The 17,330-nt window shown below is 40.9% G+C and overlaps 2 protein-coding genes across 9 annotated transcripts in view; both read right to left on the bottom strand.

Annotated features, from left to right (window-relative positions):
* Positions 1 to 4,804: 4,804 nt before the first annotated feature.
* Positions 4,805 to 5,989, bottom strand: LOC107380324 (putative coiled-coil domain-containing protein 195). The gene is made up of 3 exons (XM_015951511.3): positions 5,546 to 5,989; positions 5,153 to 5,375; positions 4,805 to 5,061 (listed from the first exon to the last, which is right to left on the bottom strand). Exons 1-3 carry the CDS (start codon positions 5,862 to 5,864, stop codon positions 4,932 to 4,934), a joined length of 672 nt encoding a protein of 223 aa, XP_015806997.1. The 5' UTR covers positions 5,865 to 5,989; the 3' UTR covers positions 4,805 to 4,931.
* A 1,831-nt stretch (positions 5,990 to 7,820) lies between these two features.
* dock10 (dedicator of cytokinesis 10) overlaps positions 7,821 to 17,330 on the bottom strand; it is a 79,094-nt gene continuing 69,584 nt past the window's right edge. For 5 of the 8 annotated variants that reach the window (XM_054743389.2, XM_015951501.3, XM_054743388.2 and 2 more), the window contains 18 exons: positions 16,523 to 16,633; positions 16,042 to 16,151; positions 15,855 to 15,970; positions 14,892 to 15,029; positions 14,623 to 14,805; positions 14,434 to 14,544; positions 14,132 to 14,347; positions 13,988 to 14,045; positions 12,738 to 12,839; positions 12,218 to 12,324; positions 12,013 to 12,135; positions 11,817 to 11,930; positions 10,967 to 11,113; positions 10,672 to 10,882; positions 9,336 to 9,526; positions 9,160 to 9,260; positions 8,903 to 9,041; positions 7,821 to 8,518 (listed from right to left, as the gene is read on the bottom strand). In XM_054743389.2, the coding sequence (XP_054599364.1) occupies positions 8,471 to 8,518; positions 8,903 to 9,041; positions 9,160 to 9,260; positions 9,336 to 9,526; positions 10,672 to 10,882; positions 10,967 to 11,113; positions 11,817 to 11,930; positions 12,013 to 12,135; positions 12,218 to 12,324; positions 12,738 to 12,839; positions 13,988 to 14,045; positions 14,132 to 14,347; positions 14,434 to 14,544; positions 14,623 to 14,805; positions 14,892 to 15,029; positions 15,855 to 15,970; positions 16,042 to 16,151; positions 16,523 to 16,633 (2,326 nt within the window). In that variant the 3' untranslated portion in view covers positions 7,821 to 8,470. Of the gene's footprint in view, positions 8,519 to 8,659; positions 8,717 to 8,902; positions 9,042 to 9,159; positions 9,261 to 9,335; positions 9,527 to 10,671; positions 10,883 to 10,966; positions 11,114 to 11,816; positions 11,931 to 12,012; positions 12,136 to 12,217; positions 12,325 to 12,737; positions 12,840 to 13,987; positions 14,046 to 14,131; positions 14,348 to 14,433; positions 14,545 to 14,622; positions 14,806 to 14,891; positions 15,030 to 15,854; positions 15,971 to 16,041; positions 16,152 to 16,522; positions 16,634 to 17,330 lie in introns of all 8 variants that reach the window. The other 3 variants (XM_054743387.2, XM_015951508.3, XM_054743391.2) reach the window with 3 other exon arrangements.

Raw genomic sequence — 17,330 nt, 5'->3', positions numbered from 1 at the left:
TGCCACAAACTCATTATTTTCCCAACCCAAGAAACAAGGTTTGACTGTTGAGGTTCCACATTTCTCCCCCTAACACTAATTAACGTGTCACAAATGCAGGTACCTCCAGAACTGATTCCTGGGTAGGCCATATTCCTCAGTCAGCCTCTCAAATGATTTTATATTCTCTTTCTCATATAGGTTTGATTTGTAGTGATTCCTTTTCCTACGCAGTCTTTCCATAATAAGGGATGTTTCTTGATATATAGCCTTGGGTTATTCCAAATACAGGATTCAGAATTACATTGATATTATACACTTTAGAGACCTTCTTCCACACATTACACAAATTAGATGTTATGGGGTGAGATTTCAGATGAGGGGGTATCTTACTGGTCAGAACATTTATAGGGGCAATTGGAGAGAGAGCAATCTCTGTTCAATCTCAAACCAAGGAGGAGCCCTTTCAGGTGGTAGCATCCATTGAGCTATATGTCTTAAACAGAATGCATAATGATAAAGCGCCAATTTGGGGAGGCCCAAGCCCGCCTTATTGACTGGTACACGCATTCTTTCCAACTTTATCCTTGCTCGTTTGCCATTCCATAAAAACTTCCTACATATTTGGTCAAATCTTTTAAAATGTTTCTGTGGTATTGCAATAGGAAGACACTGAAGCAAGTAATTCAGCTTTGGAATACAGTTCATCTTCAGGACATTGACCTTTCCCCATAATGACAAAAACATTGAAGCCCGTCTGTCAGTATCCAAGGATATTTTTTTGAGAATCGGGTCCAGGTTTTTTTCAATCATTTTGTCTATTTGCTGAGGAAGGAGAATACCGAGATACTTTATACCTTCAGTGGGCCATTGAAATAAACCTGCCCGAAATAAGGGTTTCGGGCAGTATGAATTCAATGGGAGGGCCTCTGACTTGGACCAATTGACTTTGTATCCAGACATTTTAGAGAATTAATTTATAACTTTTAGTGCTGGGACAGATTTGACTGGGTCTGAAGCAAGCCACAGAATATCATCTGCGCACATCAAAAGTTTATGTGTGGACTCATTTATTTTAACTCCCTGTATACGCTTATCCATCCGAATGGCTGCTGCAAGAGGCTCTAGGGCCAAACAAAAAAGCCCTGACGAGTGTGAAATACATCAAAATTAAAAACCTTCATGTTTTCATCAGCCTTTGAATGAATGTTCTTATGCTGCACCTTCTGCACTGTAACCCTAACCCTTTAACTTTGTCTTTTTTTTTTTCTTAAATCTGAAAAGAATTTGTGTGTATTTGAATTGTGCTGTCACATTGATTTAAATGTTCTTGCTATTCCTGCTAATGGAAAGCACATTCAATTGCCTCTGTGTATGAAATGGGCTATACAAATGTAGCTGTCTTGCCTTTCTTTTGTGATTTATTCCAATAAATTCCTAGTGGCACATACTCATTAAAAGGTCATATTTTCTGTTTTCTTTGCTGGATTAGAAGATGATTATTCGAGGTCAGAAGAGTTCTCGGCTTTTTTATCAACTGCAAAACTTAACTGTGAAAACTGATGAAACCTTTTTAAAAGTCAGTTGGTTTTTCTTTAAATTACATGAGCAACCATTTCACTATTCATAATTATTAAAATATGTTTAATTATTGTGTGTTTATTTAAAGTTACTGTTTGCAAATAACCTGTGGTCACAAAGTTTAATTACAAAAAATTCTAAGTGAACATATTTTTATCAAGAAATCTGTGGTTCTGAATGATTTATAAACCTAAAAGTTCATTCCAAAGTACATGAAAATGTCATTTCTGCTTCTGCCGACACTCTCGTTTACAGTTTTTCCTCAATTGTTAACACACATTTCCTTAAAGCATGCCTCATATTCTCAGAACTCTACACACAAATCCAAAAATACACACACACACACACACACACAAAAACCTCACTTAACCTGCAAAATTAAACTTCACATTCAAAACAATTCACACCTGTTATTTCTCCTCAAAATGTGATTTTGTTGTCAAATGACACACAAACCATCATATGAATAGACATTTCTAAGAACCAGCAGAACACTTATGTGCTCAATGTTAAACACTATGATGAATGGAAAACACGTCCTCTCCATTCATCATAATGACTAAAGCCTTTTTGGTTCAGTGTTACACTTACTACAGACAGTAAATACATGCATGTGTTGTTATTTCAGAATATTGTTTTTACACTCGGAACACACAAATACATGGTAGAAATTATTTTATTTTTTCCACAAAACATTGTACACAGTGTTTATCCCATTCCCAACCAACACAAAGTTGCACACATAAACTACATACAACAGAAGAATTTACTGTATACAGTTACAGTAAAACAGTAAAACTATGCTGCATCCTCTCTTCTGTTGCGGTCTGGCCACAGCTCCTCATCCACATCACAAGCAATGTTGTCCCTGGCCAAGCAGCGGGGGAAATATCTCCTAGTATGGCGATTCCAGCCATGAAACGAATCAGCTGCTATATCTCCACATGCGTCCTCCATAGCTTGGAGAAGAGGTATACGCATTTGTGGCTGTCGGTTATACACCTTCTGTCTCCACGCAGAAACAAATTCCTCAATGGGATTGAGGAATGGAGAATATGGAGGGAGATAAACAACTAAAAAGCGTGGGTGGCCAGTGAACCAGTTACGAACGACAGCAGCCCTGTGGAAACTTACGTTGTCCCAAATGACAACGTACCTGGGCCGTTCTGGGCCATCTACCTGGTCTGGTGGAATGAGTGTGTTGTGTAGGGTGTACAGGAATGTGATCAGATGGGCGGAGTTGTAGGGGCCAAGGGTAGCATGGTGATGGATGATGCCATGCTAGCCAAGCGCTGCACACATTGTGATGTTCCCTCCGCGTTGGCCAGGGACTTCAACAATGGCACGCTGGCCAATGATATTCCTTCCCCTCTTTCATCTTTTTGTGAGGTTGAATCCAACCTCATCAATGAAGATGAACTGGTGCTCCACTGCAGCTGCCTCTAGCTCAAGGACTCTCTGAAACACACATGACAATATCAGAAATAAACATGGAGTGCTCACTAGTGTGAAGCACAATCATTAGTGATTGCACTAATGAAATATGTATAATTTACTGTACACAGTGTTGAGTGTATGCATCAATTGCGGGACTCACTTGCAAATAGTTATATTGCAATTCTTTGACTCTTTCTGAGTTGCGTTCAAATGGCACCCTGCAGACCTGCTTCCTCCTGAGATGATATCTGCGCAAGACACGGTCCAGTGTTGATAGGCTGACCCCATCAGTATTTTGAAACGTCGTTGTTTTCTAATATTTTTCTTTGTATTTGCCGTAATGTTATGGCATTGTTTTCTAGGACCATGTTGAGGATTTCAGTTTCCTGTTCAGGAGACTGAAGACGTTCCCGACCTCCTCGTGTTGGTAGTCTTTCAGTTCTGCCAAACGAATAGTAAAATAATGTGAATACAAAGTAGGTATACATTTCCTAAATACTGGAAACATACTTTACAGTATTTTTACTGTCCAACAAAACCATCCACAGGCAATACTACTACTATACTCATTGAATACTGATTGTATTGATATGCAGTACTGCCATTTTCTAGTGAGAGAAAATTTCTTACCTATTCTCATTTCGGAAGGTCCGGATGATGGATGCTACAGTGTACCTGCTCAAATTTGGCTGTACTCTTTGCCCAGCCTCCCTCATTGTAAGACCATGGTTGACCACATGATCAACCAAAGTGGCCCGGATCTCATCAGAGATTACGGTCCTTGGTCTTCCTCGTCCTCCCCATCCTCCTACTCTTACTCTCACTCCTCTGGCTCTGTCTCTGTTTCCAATGTTGGCATCCATTGTTCCAAAACAGAAGAGCTCACCTGTTTTCCCTTTTATGCTAAAGCTCTGATTCCTAATTGTAAAACTGAGTGACAGGTGTTTGCCCTTGTGATGAGTCAGTGCGCATATTTGATAGGCAGAGTGTTCCTTGTGAAAACAAGATAATTTCTGCATGAAAATTGTGCCAACAGCAGAGAGTTGTGTGTAGTGTTTTGAGAAAAGTGTGTTTTAGATTTGCAATTTGAGTTCAAAGCAGGAATTGTGCTTGTAGTTTAGCAGAATTGGTTAAGGGGGTTGGTGAATTGGTTACATGTTGTGGTCATTTTGTCTCAAGTACCAGAAAATGTGTGTAAACAATTGAGAAAAACTGTAACATCACAGAAGGAAAAAGACATCACCCAAATATGCCACCATTAGAACTGAGACTAGAGTCCAGGATGCATGAACAATATTCTAATGTGAAATATTTTATTTGCTTTTTGATCATAGAGCAAAATTGAATTTGCTATCACAGAAATAAATGTAAATATAGCTGTAAAAACTCACAAAGTGAAATAGCTGTAGCACAAGTAATTTGTTCAATACAGGTGGGACATAAACCATAGTAGCTCATTTTAATTTGGTGTAAATGTGACAAACACTGGCTCCTTCCAAATAAAACACACAAGCAAAGACGAGAGAGTGAAACAGGTCACAGTCTCACTTGGCAATTCACATTTCAGTCCACGTTAAGAGAAAAGGGATGAATAAATCATGACGTTGCTCACAAGTCAAAGACCACAGCAGCTATATGTGTGAATGGGCGGTCACCTATAGGTGTGTGAGTATCACCTCAAAGCGACAGCTCAGGTAGGAGAAGAGTCCGGTCACCTGATCTACTTGCAGAGGGGCCCTCATCATTTCACCACTGTCGACCAGGCTTAGATTGCCTCGGCCACCTGAGAGCAACACCTGTAAGCTGAATCTCGTGCGTTTGTGGTCAGGTGTGATGTAAATCAACCTGAGCTCTGATCTAAACTGACCTAAATAAGAATAACTTGAATCGGGCCACAGAGTTCCGGTTTATGTCCAAAGTGTTTGAAAGTCCTCTCAGGAGTCAGTTTCACTGATGGACGCCAAACCAGTGATTTTAGGCTCCTCTTGGTGTTTAGTCAGAGCGGGCCGGTTGGTGTAAATGTCATCGACAGGCAGAAGGAAGGAGACCGATTTTACCTTGGCCCTGAAAGAACGGGAACATCTCAGTTTGGCTACAATGCTCAAAACAAAAACAAAAAAACCCAAAAAATTAAGTCTCTAGAATTTCTTTGTACCTGTTTTTGTGGACGTACTCCTGCAGAGAATGTCGGTTGGTCACTTTGTCTGTGCTTCCATCATCTGAATTTTCTAGAGCATCACTCTCATGCTTGATTACTTCCTGTAGTCTCCCCCATCCAGAGTTAATCAATCTGGTTTTGTCTGTCCTTCCCTCTTTCGCTGTCATACCAGAGGTACTGGAGCTGGTAGAGTACCTTCGAACAGTCATTACAGTGTTCCCTGTAAGATAAAAGACAAGAAACGATTCATATTTTATTTTTGTGAGTAAGAAATGCATCCCAGAATTCGTTCCTGACCAGATTTTTCTTAGGGATTATCAAGGTGTATCTTAGATTAGGACATTTTTGGAATATCGGATACATGTTGCATGCAATGACCCCTTTTCTGACCTTTGAACTGTCCCTCCAGGACCGGCGCAGACGCATTCCGTCTCAGATTCCCATAAGGGTTCACCACAACTTCCTCCTGCTCCTGTCCCTCTGAAGACACGTTGCTGGCTTCTTCCACCCTATCCCGACCGTATTCCCCCTTCAGCTCTCTATTCTCCGCCTCCAGCTTCTTGATTTCATCGCGCATCTCCATGATGACCTGGGCCAGGCTGCGGGTGCTCTCCATGGTGCTGCTGCTGCGCTGCCAGTACCAAGGCTTCCCAAAAACCGGAGGGGGGTCATGCAGGAGGAACTCGCTGTGCTGCTGAGGTTTTAACATGCCGCTCTCAAGACGCCGTCCTTTTTGCTGTGTGTTCCCTTTCAAGTTTCTGTTTTCTTTCAATCTCAGTCCAGATCTTGCTGCAGTGGGGTAGATTAATGTCGCTTTTCACCACTTATACACCTGAAAGAGCTCCGGTGATCAGCCAGCATCACACTGCAGATGTTTTATTCATCAGTGCTGGAATCCAGTTTCACGAAAGCTTAGCAGGGGAGATGAAATGCGCACTCTACAAGTGCCTATTTTTAATAGCTGCAGATAAGATCAGCTGCTTCTTCTTTTCCCCTTACAGTTCAGGAACTTTACCTGATAAAGGAGAAGAGGAAGAGAAATGTTTCTGGCAACACACTCTTACAATCATGGATTAACGTATAATTTTAAAATATTAATTCAGCTTGTCAAAGATTAATCTGCATGTTCTGATCATTATGCATAAGTTTATGATTTTACACAGAAATCACCTTCAAACCATTATCTGGAAGTCATTGCATGGTAGGATTACACAAGAGAGGTAGAGGTTTGATCCAAATGTTAAAGTCATACAACTTGATTGTACATAAATAAAAACATTGTTTTCTTTCAGTGATGGGCTGCTTAGAAATGATCACACTCTCTTAAAAGCATACCTGTAATGTTGCTGGAATGGCTCCAATTTCTGTGAGTTATAGCGAATATTTAGAAATTGTCTAAATAGAGTCCCAGTTAAAGTTTGTACTGCCAGGTTTGTTGCCGGCTGAGAGCAACCTGACCCTGTTGGAGTCAAGGCCACGAGGAAAGGAGACAGACACCAATGAAGCTGACTGTAGAGAAGAGAAACCCAATCAGCCCTCCATACAGCCGTCAGGGGGGGCAAGAGAGATGAGATGCGGGAGAGGAGCACGGCCTGGATGAGAGGACAATAGTTTGTAAAGAAGATATAATGTAGGTCAGTGCAACTCTATCTGCTTCACCTCAGGTGCAACAGAGCGAGAGTGAAGAGACAGAGATATGAATGTGTCAGCGCTTCAGTTAGAAACAGAGATGCTGCATTTTATCACCGATGTGTGTTCAGAGCCACTTAACCTGTTTTTATGTGTAGAGTCCCAACCCCTGGCTTAGCATCAATAAGTAAAGGACTTCTCTTCTGTTCTTTCTCCATGCAGGGTCAGTAATTATACCCAACAATAGAAAAAAAAAAACAACTGACACCAGATCCCATGGAAACTGTTCTTTGTCACAGGGCGCGCTTCATTTCAATGTCATTTCACTTTCATTGAAACCTAAATCATAAATGTTTTTACACAGGTTACGGTAACATAACAGTTCTTTCTCTAAAAGTCTGCAAAAAGGCACACTGACATCCTTTATGATGCAAGTGGAAGGGACTAAATGTAGACGTTGGCTCTAAAAGAAATACAATTTTTTTTTATTTGCCCTGCTCAAAAACAGGCCTCGTGTATATAAAAGATTTGTGTAAACATAGAAGTGTCGATCTATATGACCAGCATGCTAAAGAGACAAAAATCAACCATTCTAGAAATCTGGTGTCGAACAAAATCAGTAAATGGGCTAAAAATAGCCCCCAGATCAGTTTGGATGTGTTTGCTAAAGTCAAAGTGTCCAATAAAAAAAAAGAATTTTATCCAAACTCATAATTAACAACGTTACGATAATGACAGGAACATGGCAAACGATTGATGAATAACCACCAATTTTGAACATTAACAAATTTTTATTTAAATGCAATACAGAAACTTTAGTTTTTGTTTTCTTTTTTATCAACTAAACAAATATTCATATATTTTGTATTTTATAAAAGAAACACTTCAAACATTTGTTTTAAATATTTATATTTCTTATGTACAATTTAAAACAGTAAATAATAACCGTAACAATGCAAGTTTCAGTTATAAAAATGTTACAAAACATAACATTTTGTTTTAAAATTGGCAAAAGTGATTTTCTTTTTGTTTCCAGAATGTTATCAAGGATACAAAGTAGCACAAGGAGCTGCTCTACATTCGAAGAACTGGAGGTGCATTCAATTCATCTGACCCTTAAAACCTGTATTTTAATCCATTTTTTGTGTCCCATTAGCCACCTTTGCAAGACCTCTTCGGACAGTTTAAAGTACTCTGATAAGCCGAAGGGGGAAAAAAGTGAAAAAAGTGTCATAAAAATGCACCAGAAAGCTACATCTTGCATGTACAACTGAACGCACCTCCACCTCAGTAAGGTCATGGTTCTGTAAACAGTAGAGGTCCCAGCACAGAACCTTGTGGGACACCATGGGCGAGGGAGGGTTCTGGAGAGAAGGCGCATGTTGCAGGTTTGTGTCACTAGTGGGGGAATCCTTACCAAATGGTTGGAGTCTCTAAAACCAAAGCAAACAGTAGCTAACAGTCCAGTAGCCTCTTTTGTAGACAGTCTAAATTCAACCACAGGACAACAAATTACCACAACCACAGTCTACACACTTTCTCTTCTTTTCGCTACACAAGCCAGTCAAAGTTCCACTAGTCCACCACTCTGTGCAGCAGAACAAAACGAATACAATCAAAAACAAACAAATGAGCCACTTTTAGCACTAACTGGCACAAAGGATTTCTGGCGTGTCTCTAGTCTGTTCAGTAGGCGCTGTGTCGCTCTGATCCTGGTTGTCTTGTGTGAGGAATCTGGATAAAAGAGGGAAAACAGAGAGCCAGCGTTGGAACAGATGAACGCAAAAGTTAAACATCAGACTGGATCAACAGGGACAGGGTATGGAAAAGGCGGCTGAATGTTTTTCATGAGAAAACTTGATGGCATGAACATACCAGCGTTAGAAAGAGCAGGCAGAGCTGTTACCTGGAGGCATGAATATATGTGTCAAGCTGCAATGAGAGAAAACATTGGAAAAAGAAGCAAAGATGCAGCTCTTTGAAGAAACTCATAAAATGCAGAATAGTAAAAAAAAATTAAGCGAGTGGAAAGATGATGCTTACATAAAATAGGTTAAAAAATAAAGCCACAAAATGGTAACAAAATGTGGACAACTATTGCTCATTGCACTCTGAGACCTGTTCGTTCATGATGCCAGAAAGCTCCGTGAGCATGTCTTGATAATGAGCTTTCATCTCCTCCTGGTACTCCAGCTGGTCCTCCTTAATGAGACGAGCATTCACATCCAAAGCCTGACCGCAGGCTTCTGCAAACTGCCTGCAGAAGACAGTTCAGTTTTAGACCCCTTTGCTAAATCTGATGTGGAACGACTATTATGCATAATCTGCCCTCAATGAGATCGCTCATTTGTTCATTTTCAATCATTTCCAGTTACCTGAAGATCTCCTTAAGTAGTTTGACCTGGTTGTCTGGATACTTCTTTGCATTCTTCTCCTCCAGGAACGCTCTAGCATAAGCCATCGGTCCTGCATTTACCTGATACAAGAGAATTGGTTGCTATAATAACAAAACACTCACTTCCATGTACAATACATTGATACGGATCCCCACCTTGACGCTAACGCTCCCCTGCAGTTTGAGCTGCAGCCGAATCATGTCCACCTCCTCCATGTTGCAGAGCTGGTTGAGCTCAGAGACTTTACGTGACATTTCATCGATGGCGACTTCGATCGGATTCATTTCTGTGCTTTGCTGCTCCACCACCTGGATTCGCTTTTTCAGATAGGGAAAGCTGGAAGCCGCTGTGGAAAGAGAGAAAAACCCACAGGTCAGATCAGATATATTTGGTGGTTTTCCACTATTTTGTTGTGTTCAGAGATATTTTCTAAACATCATTAATGCAGTCTAGGTGTGTATTTTAAGCTATGGGACTTTTTAATTATTTTTCTGTATGCAACTTTGGTGTGAAACACAACATCACAGCACAACCTCTTACACAAAGGGGAAAACATAAACACAAGGAAGTGTTGAGATTCAAAATGTTAGGAAAAAGTGTGAAGAATTTCCTAAATAAAGTCAGACTGTTTCAAGTATAGCCTGAGGAAACAGATCCCATTGTGCCAACTGTATTTTGTTCCATTTTTACTGAGCAACCTATTAAAAAAATATCTTTAAAATCTTCAAATGTTCTTTAAAAAAATTGTTTATGTACATGTATTTGCTTGAGGCTCTTATTGTGAAAAACTGATGGGAGATCTTTGATTTCTTGTATGGTGCAGAAGTAGCCAAAAAGTGCACCTTATATAGCATAAAATGCCTTGTTTTTAGTAGCTTACAGAATTAAAGGACTAATAATAATAAAGATGTTACAAGTCAAGTTTTAGAGAAGAACCAGGCTCCCTTTTTGAAGCTATTCTTGAATTAGCCTACTTAGAATTTTTGAGGTGACACTATTTCTCAGCATTTGTTTCAAATACTTTAATTTTTTTCTCACAGCGTTTAGATTTAAAGAGCAATTCACCCCAAATCAACTTTTTTTTTGCTGCTAAACTATATAAATGAGTGTCTAATCGTGCTGTAGACATGTCGTCATTAATTTGGCACTTTAATGCATTTTGTCTGGCTAAAACTGTCAGTGTTCCACCATCAGGTAAAAACTCTGCACTGCATTTGAATTTAAATCTGCTATCGCTGTTGGCTAAGAGGTACACAATGGCATTAGCTGGTACATTATGATGTCGCAATGTCGTTGTGAGCCTGTGTTGTGTTTGTTAGTGGCTCTGCTCTCTCAGTCTGCCAGGCAACAGCATTTGTTGCATTTTTCAAACAGGAAGTGGGAGTGCAGTAAGATTCTGGTAGGGGGGTGACTTGCTCTTTAATTCTGGTAAAATAAAATGTAACTCATGCTCTAGGTATGTTGACCTGCAAGAGATGCAAAAAGACTCACTGGTCAGTATGGTGCGCCTTTTGCACTGCTCCTCTACGTCACCATGTTTCTTTCCCGACAGCGTGAAGGGCGTCTCAAACACAAAGCGGTTGATGTTGTGATGTCTCTCAAAATCTGTTCTTTTTTCTTGCTGTTCTTTCTCATCAAAGTAAGGAACTACGTAGGTCACCTGGATGTAGGCAAACTTTGGGTCCAGATCCTTTGGATTTACCTGGATTGATTAAAAAGGAAGAAATAAAGTGATGAACAATGCAATCAGATTTTTGTTCTTAATCATTCAAGTGATAATAATGACCTTGTTGGAGTCCTGGATCATCTTGACATTGTCAGCTCCAAATTTGTCCGAGTAGAGTTTGAGTAATCTCTGGGAGATTTCTGACAAGCCTGTCAGCTTTGGCTCTTTGTAGATAAACTCTTTGCTCTCTTCCTCCTCAAAGAAGCCCTATAAGAGACACACACACACACACACACACACACACACACACACACACACACACACACACACACACACACACACACACACACACACACACACACACACACAAACACACACGTTTTCATTTTAAAAAAATCCTACTATCGTGTATGAGCAAATGCTGACTTTCGGGTGCCTCCTACTGATTTCTTGAGCGTTTTATGATTAAACAGTTCGTGTTTAAGTTAGAGCACCTGCCTCAGCACCAGCACAGTTAAGCTTCAGATGAAGGTCAGATTTAACGCAACACTTCAAATGTCAGACGGGGTTTATTAAATGGTATCTTCCTGTTGGACATCAACTAGAAGGAGAGGAGTTTTATCATTGGAGATTATGGAAAGTAAAATGGACCACAGCAAGCTTCCCACAATCCCTCAGAGGATTGGAGATGTTATTATTGGTAAGAGGTAAGTGGAAAAGCCAGGTAAAAGTGGTTATAACAGAGAAAAATAAAAAATGGAAGGCTTCAGCAACTTACCGCAATCTTGATTTAGAATTTAACAAATAGAAAGAAAAGAGCAAACAGAAAAATTAAAGACCTACTCTAAAAACGTGCTTATGCTGTTTCTGTTCCCTTTGGCTGTGAAATGATGCATGTAAAATGTTTAACGGTGTATTTCATAGGATCTGTGCAGTTTTGTTCATTTAATGCACAGCGATCGCCACTCACCTGTCCATAGAAAGCCACACGGTAGTAGCGACCGAACAGACGCTTCTCTGAGTTCACGACCTCCGTCACCTTCAGGTAGGAGCGATGTATGTCATAGTAGAGCTCAGAAAGCCTCTGTGGGCACAAAAAATACACAAGCTCATCTACTGCTGACTAGAAAACATACTAACAAAAATCCAAACAAGCACCACTTCACCTTAAAATCCCTCCTCTTCTCAAAGACAGCTATCACAGGTTTGTTGATGTCTGCAATGAGCTCGTGCCTCTCGGATTTCCACAGGTAGTCTACACACAGCTCCAGCTGCTCCACCAGGGTGTCCTGAACACACCACCCCAGGGTTTACTCGAACCAAAGTCCTGCTAAATAACGCTTTAGTTCACGATGAGATGCCAACACTGACCTCTGTGTAGGGTGTGTCCTGGGTACCGGTGTCTTCCTTCATGGCTCCCTCCTCTTTAACATTAGGACTGATGCACATAAACGCTGCCCAGCCCATGGAGAAAGATGCTGGTATTTGAGGATTAAAGAGACAAGACATGTCATTTGGAAGAAAAACCTGCAAACCTCTCATTCTTGGGGAGATAATCGTGTGATTACACCCCTTTCATCATATCATATGGTGTTGTATTGAATATCGTCCTAACCTCTATTGTATCCTACTATATCATACCTTGCCATGTCATAGTAATAATCCAATATTGCATTGTACAATTAAATAATGACTAAAATAGAAGTAAACTATTTTGTCCAAAGACACTTCTGCTATAAGCCATAACAGCCAGGCAGTAAATATAAACCTGACGCTAACCTTTGTTACAAAAACCAAACAAATATTTTACATCTACATAACCGGTACCCTATAGAAGGTTGTAATGTAAAACACCACCCTTGGAACCCCCCACCCAGGCGCACAAACTCACTGTCTTGATCTCGGGAGGAAGTTAGTAAGGAGCTACAGTTAAAGACAGGGCTTTCGTCGGGGGACACATTGGACATCCCGGCCTTGTCGGCTCTCCAGTAGCCTGTTTGGTAGGAGGGGGAGGAGGAGCAGCAGGTTTACAATGTCCACTTGGTTTTGTCTTTAACGCTAAAGGGCAAGGCTCACGAATCAGTTGAGCTACTGACATGCTACAGAAGCTGCAGGACCACAGGCTCAGTGTGCACAAGCGAATGGATGCCAGAGACAAACAGCAGGTCACTGATGCATGCTTTAAAAAGTGGAAACATGCACACTGAAGATCAAGTGGAAAGACTTGCAGAACGGCAAAAGACATGGACATCAGTCTCTACAGGAGTTCAGAAAGGGAGGTTATCTATGTTTAAGGATACATCCTCCATTCGTTCCCAATAATTCTGGATAAAAATGCACTCAAGTGACCCCTGACCTTATTTTCAAACCCATAATTGTATAAAGAACTGATGCCCACAGGTGTATTGTGGTTGTTAGAAGTGAAGCAGTTTTCAAAGTTCATGAAAATGTATCTCTACATTTGGTGAAAAGTGAAGTTATCGCGTCTACAGAAAGGCACAGAAAGTTTAAAGGTGTGGTTCACTGAAAAAACATTTTTTAATGATCATTTCTGATTATAATCAGTCACTCTGAGTTTTTCATGCAGGCTGAACATGGAAATAGTCTCCTACACCTGCGTGAGCTGGCCTGTTAGATGATGAAATGTTAGGATTTGAAAATCCTCACAGTGTGACATCACACTGTCAACATTCATGAACTCACCCATCTTGACTGGTGATGACGAAGGCATTAGCAACTCCACCACACGGCAAAACTTCTCCAGGCTTGTGTTATTTGTGGAGATAAAACATCAACATTGCAAAGTAAACTATGTCAGTGGTAGATTCATGTTTCTGTTAGCCAATCAGAGGTGAGATGTCCAAATATCAGGAAGTAAGACTTCAAATCTTGCTGTCTGAAGCTCTCCTCTGATCTGGGAATCTTCTAGATCCTGAAACAGGTGCACCAGGACTTTTTGTTCCCAGAGTTAAACTTTCAAGGCATTCATTCCTACTAGAGACCACTGCAGATGTATTGATTAAACAAGTGAACCACACCTTTAAAAATTGTGGAAATGCAGTGATCTTTGCACACACAGACACACGAACAAACCATGCTGCCAAAAGCTCGTCATGTTTAAGAATCAGTGTGTGAGCTGACCTCTCCTCTTCAGCGATTCAGCGATCAGAGCTGAGATGTGGATGTAGCACATGGCAGCCTAAAGGAAGAACAAACACAAAGCTGTTAAATGTTTTTACTCTTCTAAAATCACTCGCTGGGGCTAAGACGTAGATCGTGTACGACCTCGGACAAATCGCCGTTGCGGACGTGAACTTTGGCCATGCTTTCTAACCAGGTGCGTCGCAGCTCGGGAGTGCTAGCGTAGGAGTTGGCCAGGCTATACTGCAGATCCACCAACATCTCTGGATCTTTCTCATGTTCCTTCATCTGAGCCGTGGCCATCAGAACCGTCCGGATCCGCTTGGTTAGGTCCTTCACCTCTGCTGGAAATGGAGTGTTCTGAAGAAATAGTGGCAAAAATGTTTGTTTATTTATTCTCAAGCTGAAGCAAAAGCATACATGTAAAGCTTTAAAACCTGCTTTACCTTGAGTGGTGCATCTCCATTAGCAAAGTTATTGATGATGGCCAAAGACTGTTGAAACCTTGACCCCCCAATTCCAGCATCAGCAATCAACTGACTCACAGCTTTGATTACCTGCAGATGAAGCAAACGCTTGGTGTGACTAACATTCCAGAAATAACAAAACTTGCACGACTATAAACTGTTCCTGACCTGCAGATGTGAGCGTACGATCGATTTGCCCTTTGTAAAGTCAAAGTTTTGCCTCATGAAAAAGTACAGCAGGGCAGCTGCCTCTGTCTGAGTGGAGCTGGATCGATGATTACAGCATTTGAGGATTTCATAGCACAGACAGCCACACAGGTCTGCCTTTCCCTGGAAAAATGCACTGGGAAACTACAGAATGAGAAGAAAACCAAAACGCACGTAAGGACATAATAAGCAGAGACTTGTCCTGAATGTTCAAATGAAGTATGATGGACCTTTTGTACAAAGAGCCTGAGTGCTGCGAAGACATGTCGCAGAGTAGCAGTTGACTGGTTGATCTGAAAGAAGAGCAAGTAGGTGTCCAGCACCTTCTTCATCAGTGTGTTCTGCCCCTCATCCTGCAGCAGCTGCTTCTAAATTAGCAAATTTTGAAGAGAAAGAAGAAAACATAATCAGAGATTTGATTTATGTTAATTTAACTCAGATTTCTACATAGTCAAGCTCTAAAGTCAAGCAAGCTCGATGAGTGCATGCCTTCATTTAAATAGTTCTATAATAATATCTGTCAGCTTTTTTTTTGCAAAATCTACATGAATATTCTCCGGTGTGGATGTTTTTTTTCTGCTAAATCAGGAGTTGAATATTTCAAAGCAGTTTGAGAAAGATAAAAACCAGTCGGCCACTAGATGGCAGTAAAGCGTCAGTTAGTGAAGCATCTGAGTGAAAATGCCACTTGATTTAAATCTTTTCGATATCTTTTTGTTTGTTTAACAGAGCTTGTTTTATTTATACTGTGTGTATAAAAATAAGCTTGTTAAATTTCACATTTTAAATAAATAAATGAAATCAAAGATCCTTATAAAGACAGTTTTGCAGATATAAACAAAAAAAAAAAGATTTACATTTGTTTTATTAACCCTGCCACTGTCCTAACAGGTGTGACTCGGTGAGGAAAGTTGACCATTGAGCAGGATTGATGGTTTATCCCTTGGGTCCATGTGGCAGGGGTGAGGAGTGAGCATCACCTCACCCCTGCCACGTGGACCTCAAGGGAAAAACCATCAATCCTGCTCAATGGTCAATTCTCTTTGCGGGGTCACCCATAGAGACAGTGGGGGGTGGGGGTTAAAGAAAATTACACATTATATAAAGCAGAGGTTTCTCATACAAGTTACCAGTGAATTCAACTCCAACGGTCCTAATTAATAAGCTAAATAAAGGCAGAAACAATGACAGACCTTATGATGGTGAACAAAGAGTTCCAGTACATCCAGCACAGTGAGCGCCACCTCCGTGGACAAGTTGGCTTCGATATCTGTGGGACTCAGTGTGTCCCCATCCTGAATGCTCCCATCTACAAAAACAGAAATGTAAATCTAACACCAACTAAGAAGCAGCACATCTGTTTAAATCTGTTTATATTACCTGTTTCCATCATCTGCAGCAGCTTCGGGTTCATGAGGGCGTTCTTGCCCCTGATGATGGGCATGGTTTGGGAGCGAGCGTGTCGATGACCTTCACCTCCTGAGGCCATCCTGGAGACAACAGCGGCTCATTTCAATCACAGCACCCAAAAGACTGACTCAGCACTAAACCTTGAGAAGGTAAGGCACTTATAACAAAGTAGTGAAGTCTAGTAACACAGACAGATGTCAAACACTAGAGGAGTGAAGATGAGCATGCTGAGTACACAGCAACTTTCTGTGGCATGGTGGTCACATACATGATGAATAAGACATTTAACAAATGCATTTATCTGATTTGCTTCACTGGTGTTGTAGAGTTCTTCTCGTTTGTGGAAAGTCTGGAGTTTATTGGTACTGAAGCCAATTAAAAGACATCAGGAATAGGAGTACTTCCTGAAACCAAAGGCTTTGCCATCATGGCTGAGGTGGAAGGTGGTTACCATTGTGAGAAGAGGCTTGAGGGTTGAGAGGACTGGGAGGGGTTGTTAGAGACCTTCAGGGTGCCATTGGCCTGGGTTGACTGGGCCAGCTTTAGTGCCGCTGCTAGCTTCCTGTTCACAAGCCAACCACATCAAAGCTAACATTAGTTAGTTTAGTTAAGGCAGTCATTATTGTAGTGTCCATTGTTATCAGTCGATGACCCTAGATGTGAGTGGCATACTGTTGGAACACGCCTGGAATCCATAGAAAACATTCCATTTAAGTATTTAGCAGAGCGGAGTTGTTTTTGCACTTTTGAGGCCTTGCATATTTATCGCAGCTGTCTCACGTGTTTTTCCATCAAGGCAAAGAAGTGAAATGCTGAAAGCATTCACGATCTAAAATGTGACCTTGGTAGGATGAGAGCAGCTGCAGTCAGAAAAAAAGATCAGCTCATACGGAGAGGAAGGTCAGCCAAGATGCAAACGCTACAGGCACAGCAGCGTCAATAGTTGGAGTTTGCTATTAGTAACATTGCAAAAACTGTTAGAGTAGCTCTGGCTGAGGGTTGGTGGAGAGCGAGGGCAATGCAACAGTGAACAACATAGAAATTAAAATATATTGATGTAATGAAGCAGAAGGTCAGTTGGACCGCAACAATCAGATACTCAACATTTGTTATTATGCTGGTCTGAGATGAAAGAAAACATCAGGAAACGAAGTCCAGCCAAACATGAAGCATGCGGCGGCATGCAGCAACAATGATAGAAAAAGTGAATCAAAATAAACTTTGCATGAACACAGAAAGGTTTATTTGGTGCAGCAGAA

Source organism: Nothobranchius furzeri, chromosome 13, assembly GCF_043380555.1.
Source record: "Nothobranchius furzeri strain GRZ-AD chromosome 13, NfurGRZ-RIMD1, whole genome shotgun sequence".
In the NCBI taxonomy this organism is placed as follows: Eukaryota; Metazoa; Chordata; class Actinopteri; order Cyprinodontiformes; family Nothobranchiidae; genus Nothobranchius; species Nothobranchius furzeri.
The sequence above is the reverse complement of the archived record's forward strand: the minus strand, read 5'-3'. Positions and strand labels throughout refer to the sequence as shown.

Bases quoted from the DNA above. Each gene is read 5' to 3' on its own strand.
- LOC107380324 (XM_015951511.3), bottom strand. From the start codon at position 5,864: ATGTTAAAACCTCAGCAGCACAGCGAGTTCCTCCTGCATGACCCCCCT. The intron at 5,376-5,545 runs GTCAGAAAAGGG...TTTATCTTACAG, and splicing joins CCTGGAGGGACAGTTCAAAG to GGAACACTGTAATGACTGTT. The intron at 5,062-5,152 runs GTACAAAGAAAT...CCGTTCTTTCAG, and splicing joins GAGTACGTCCACAAAAACAG to GGCCAAGGTAAAATCGGTCT.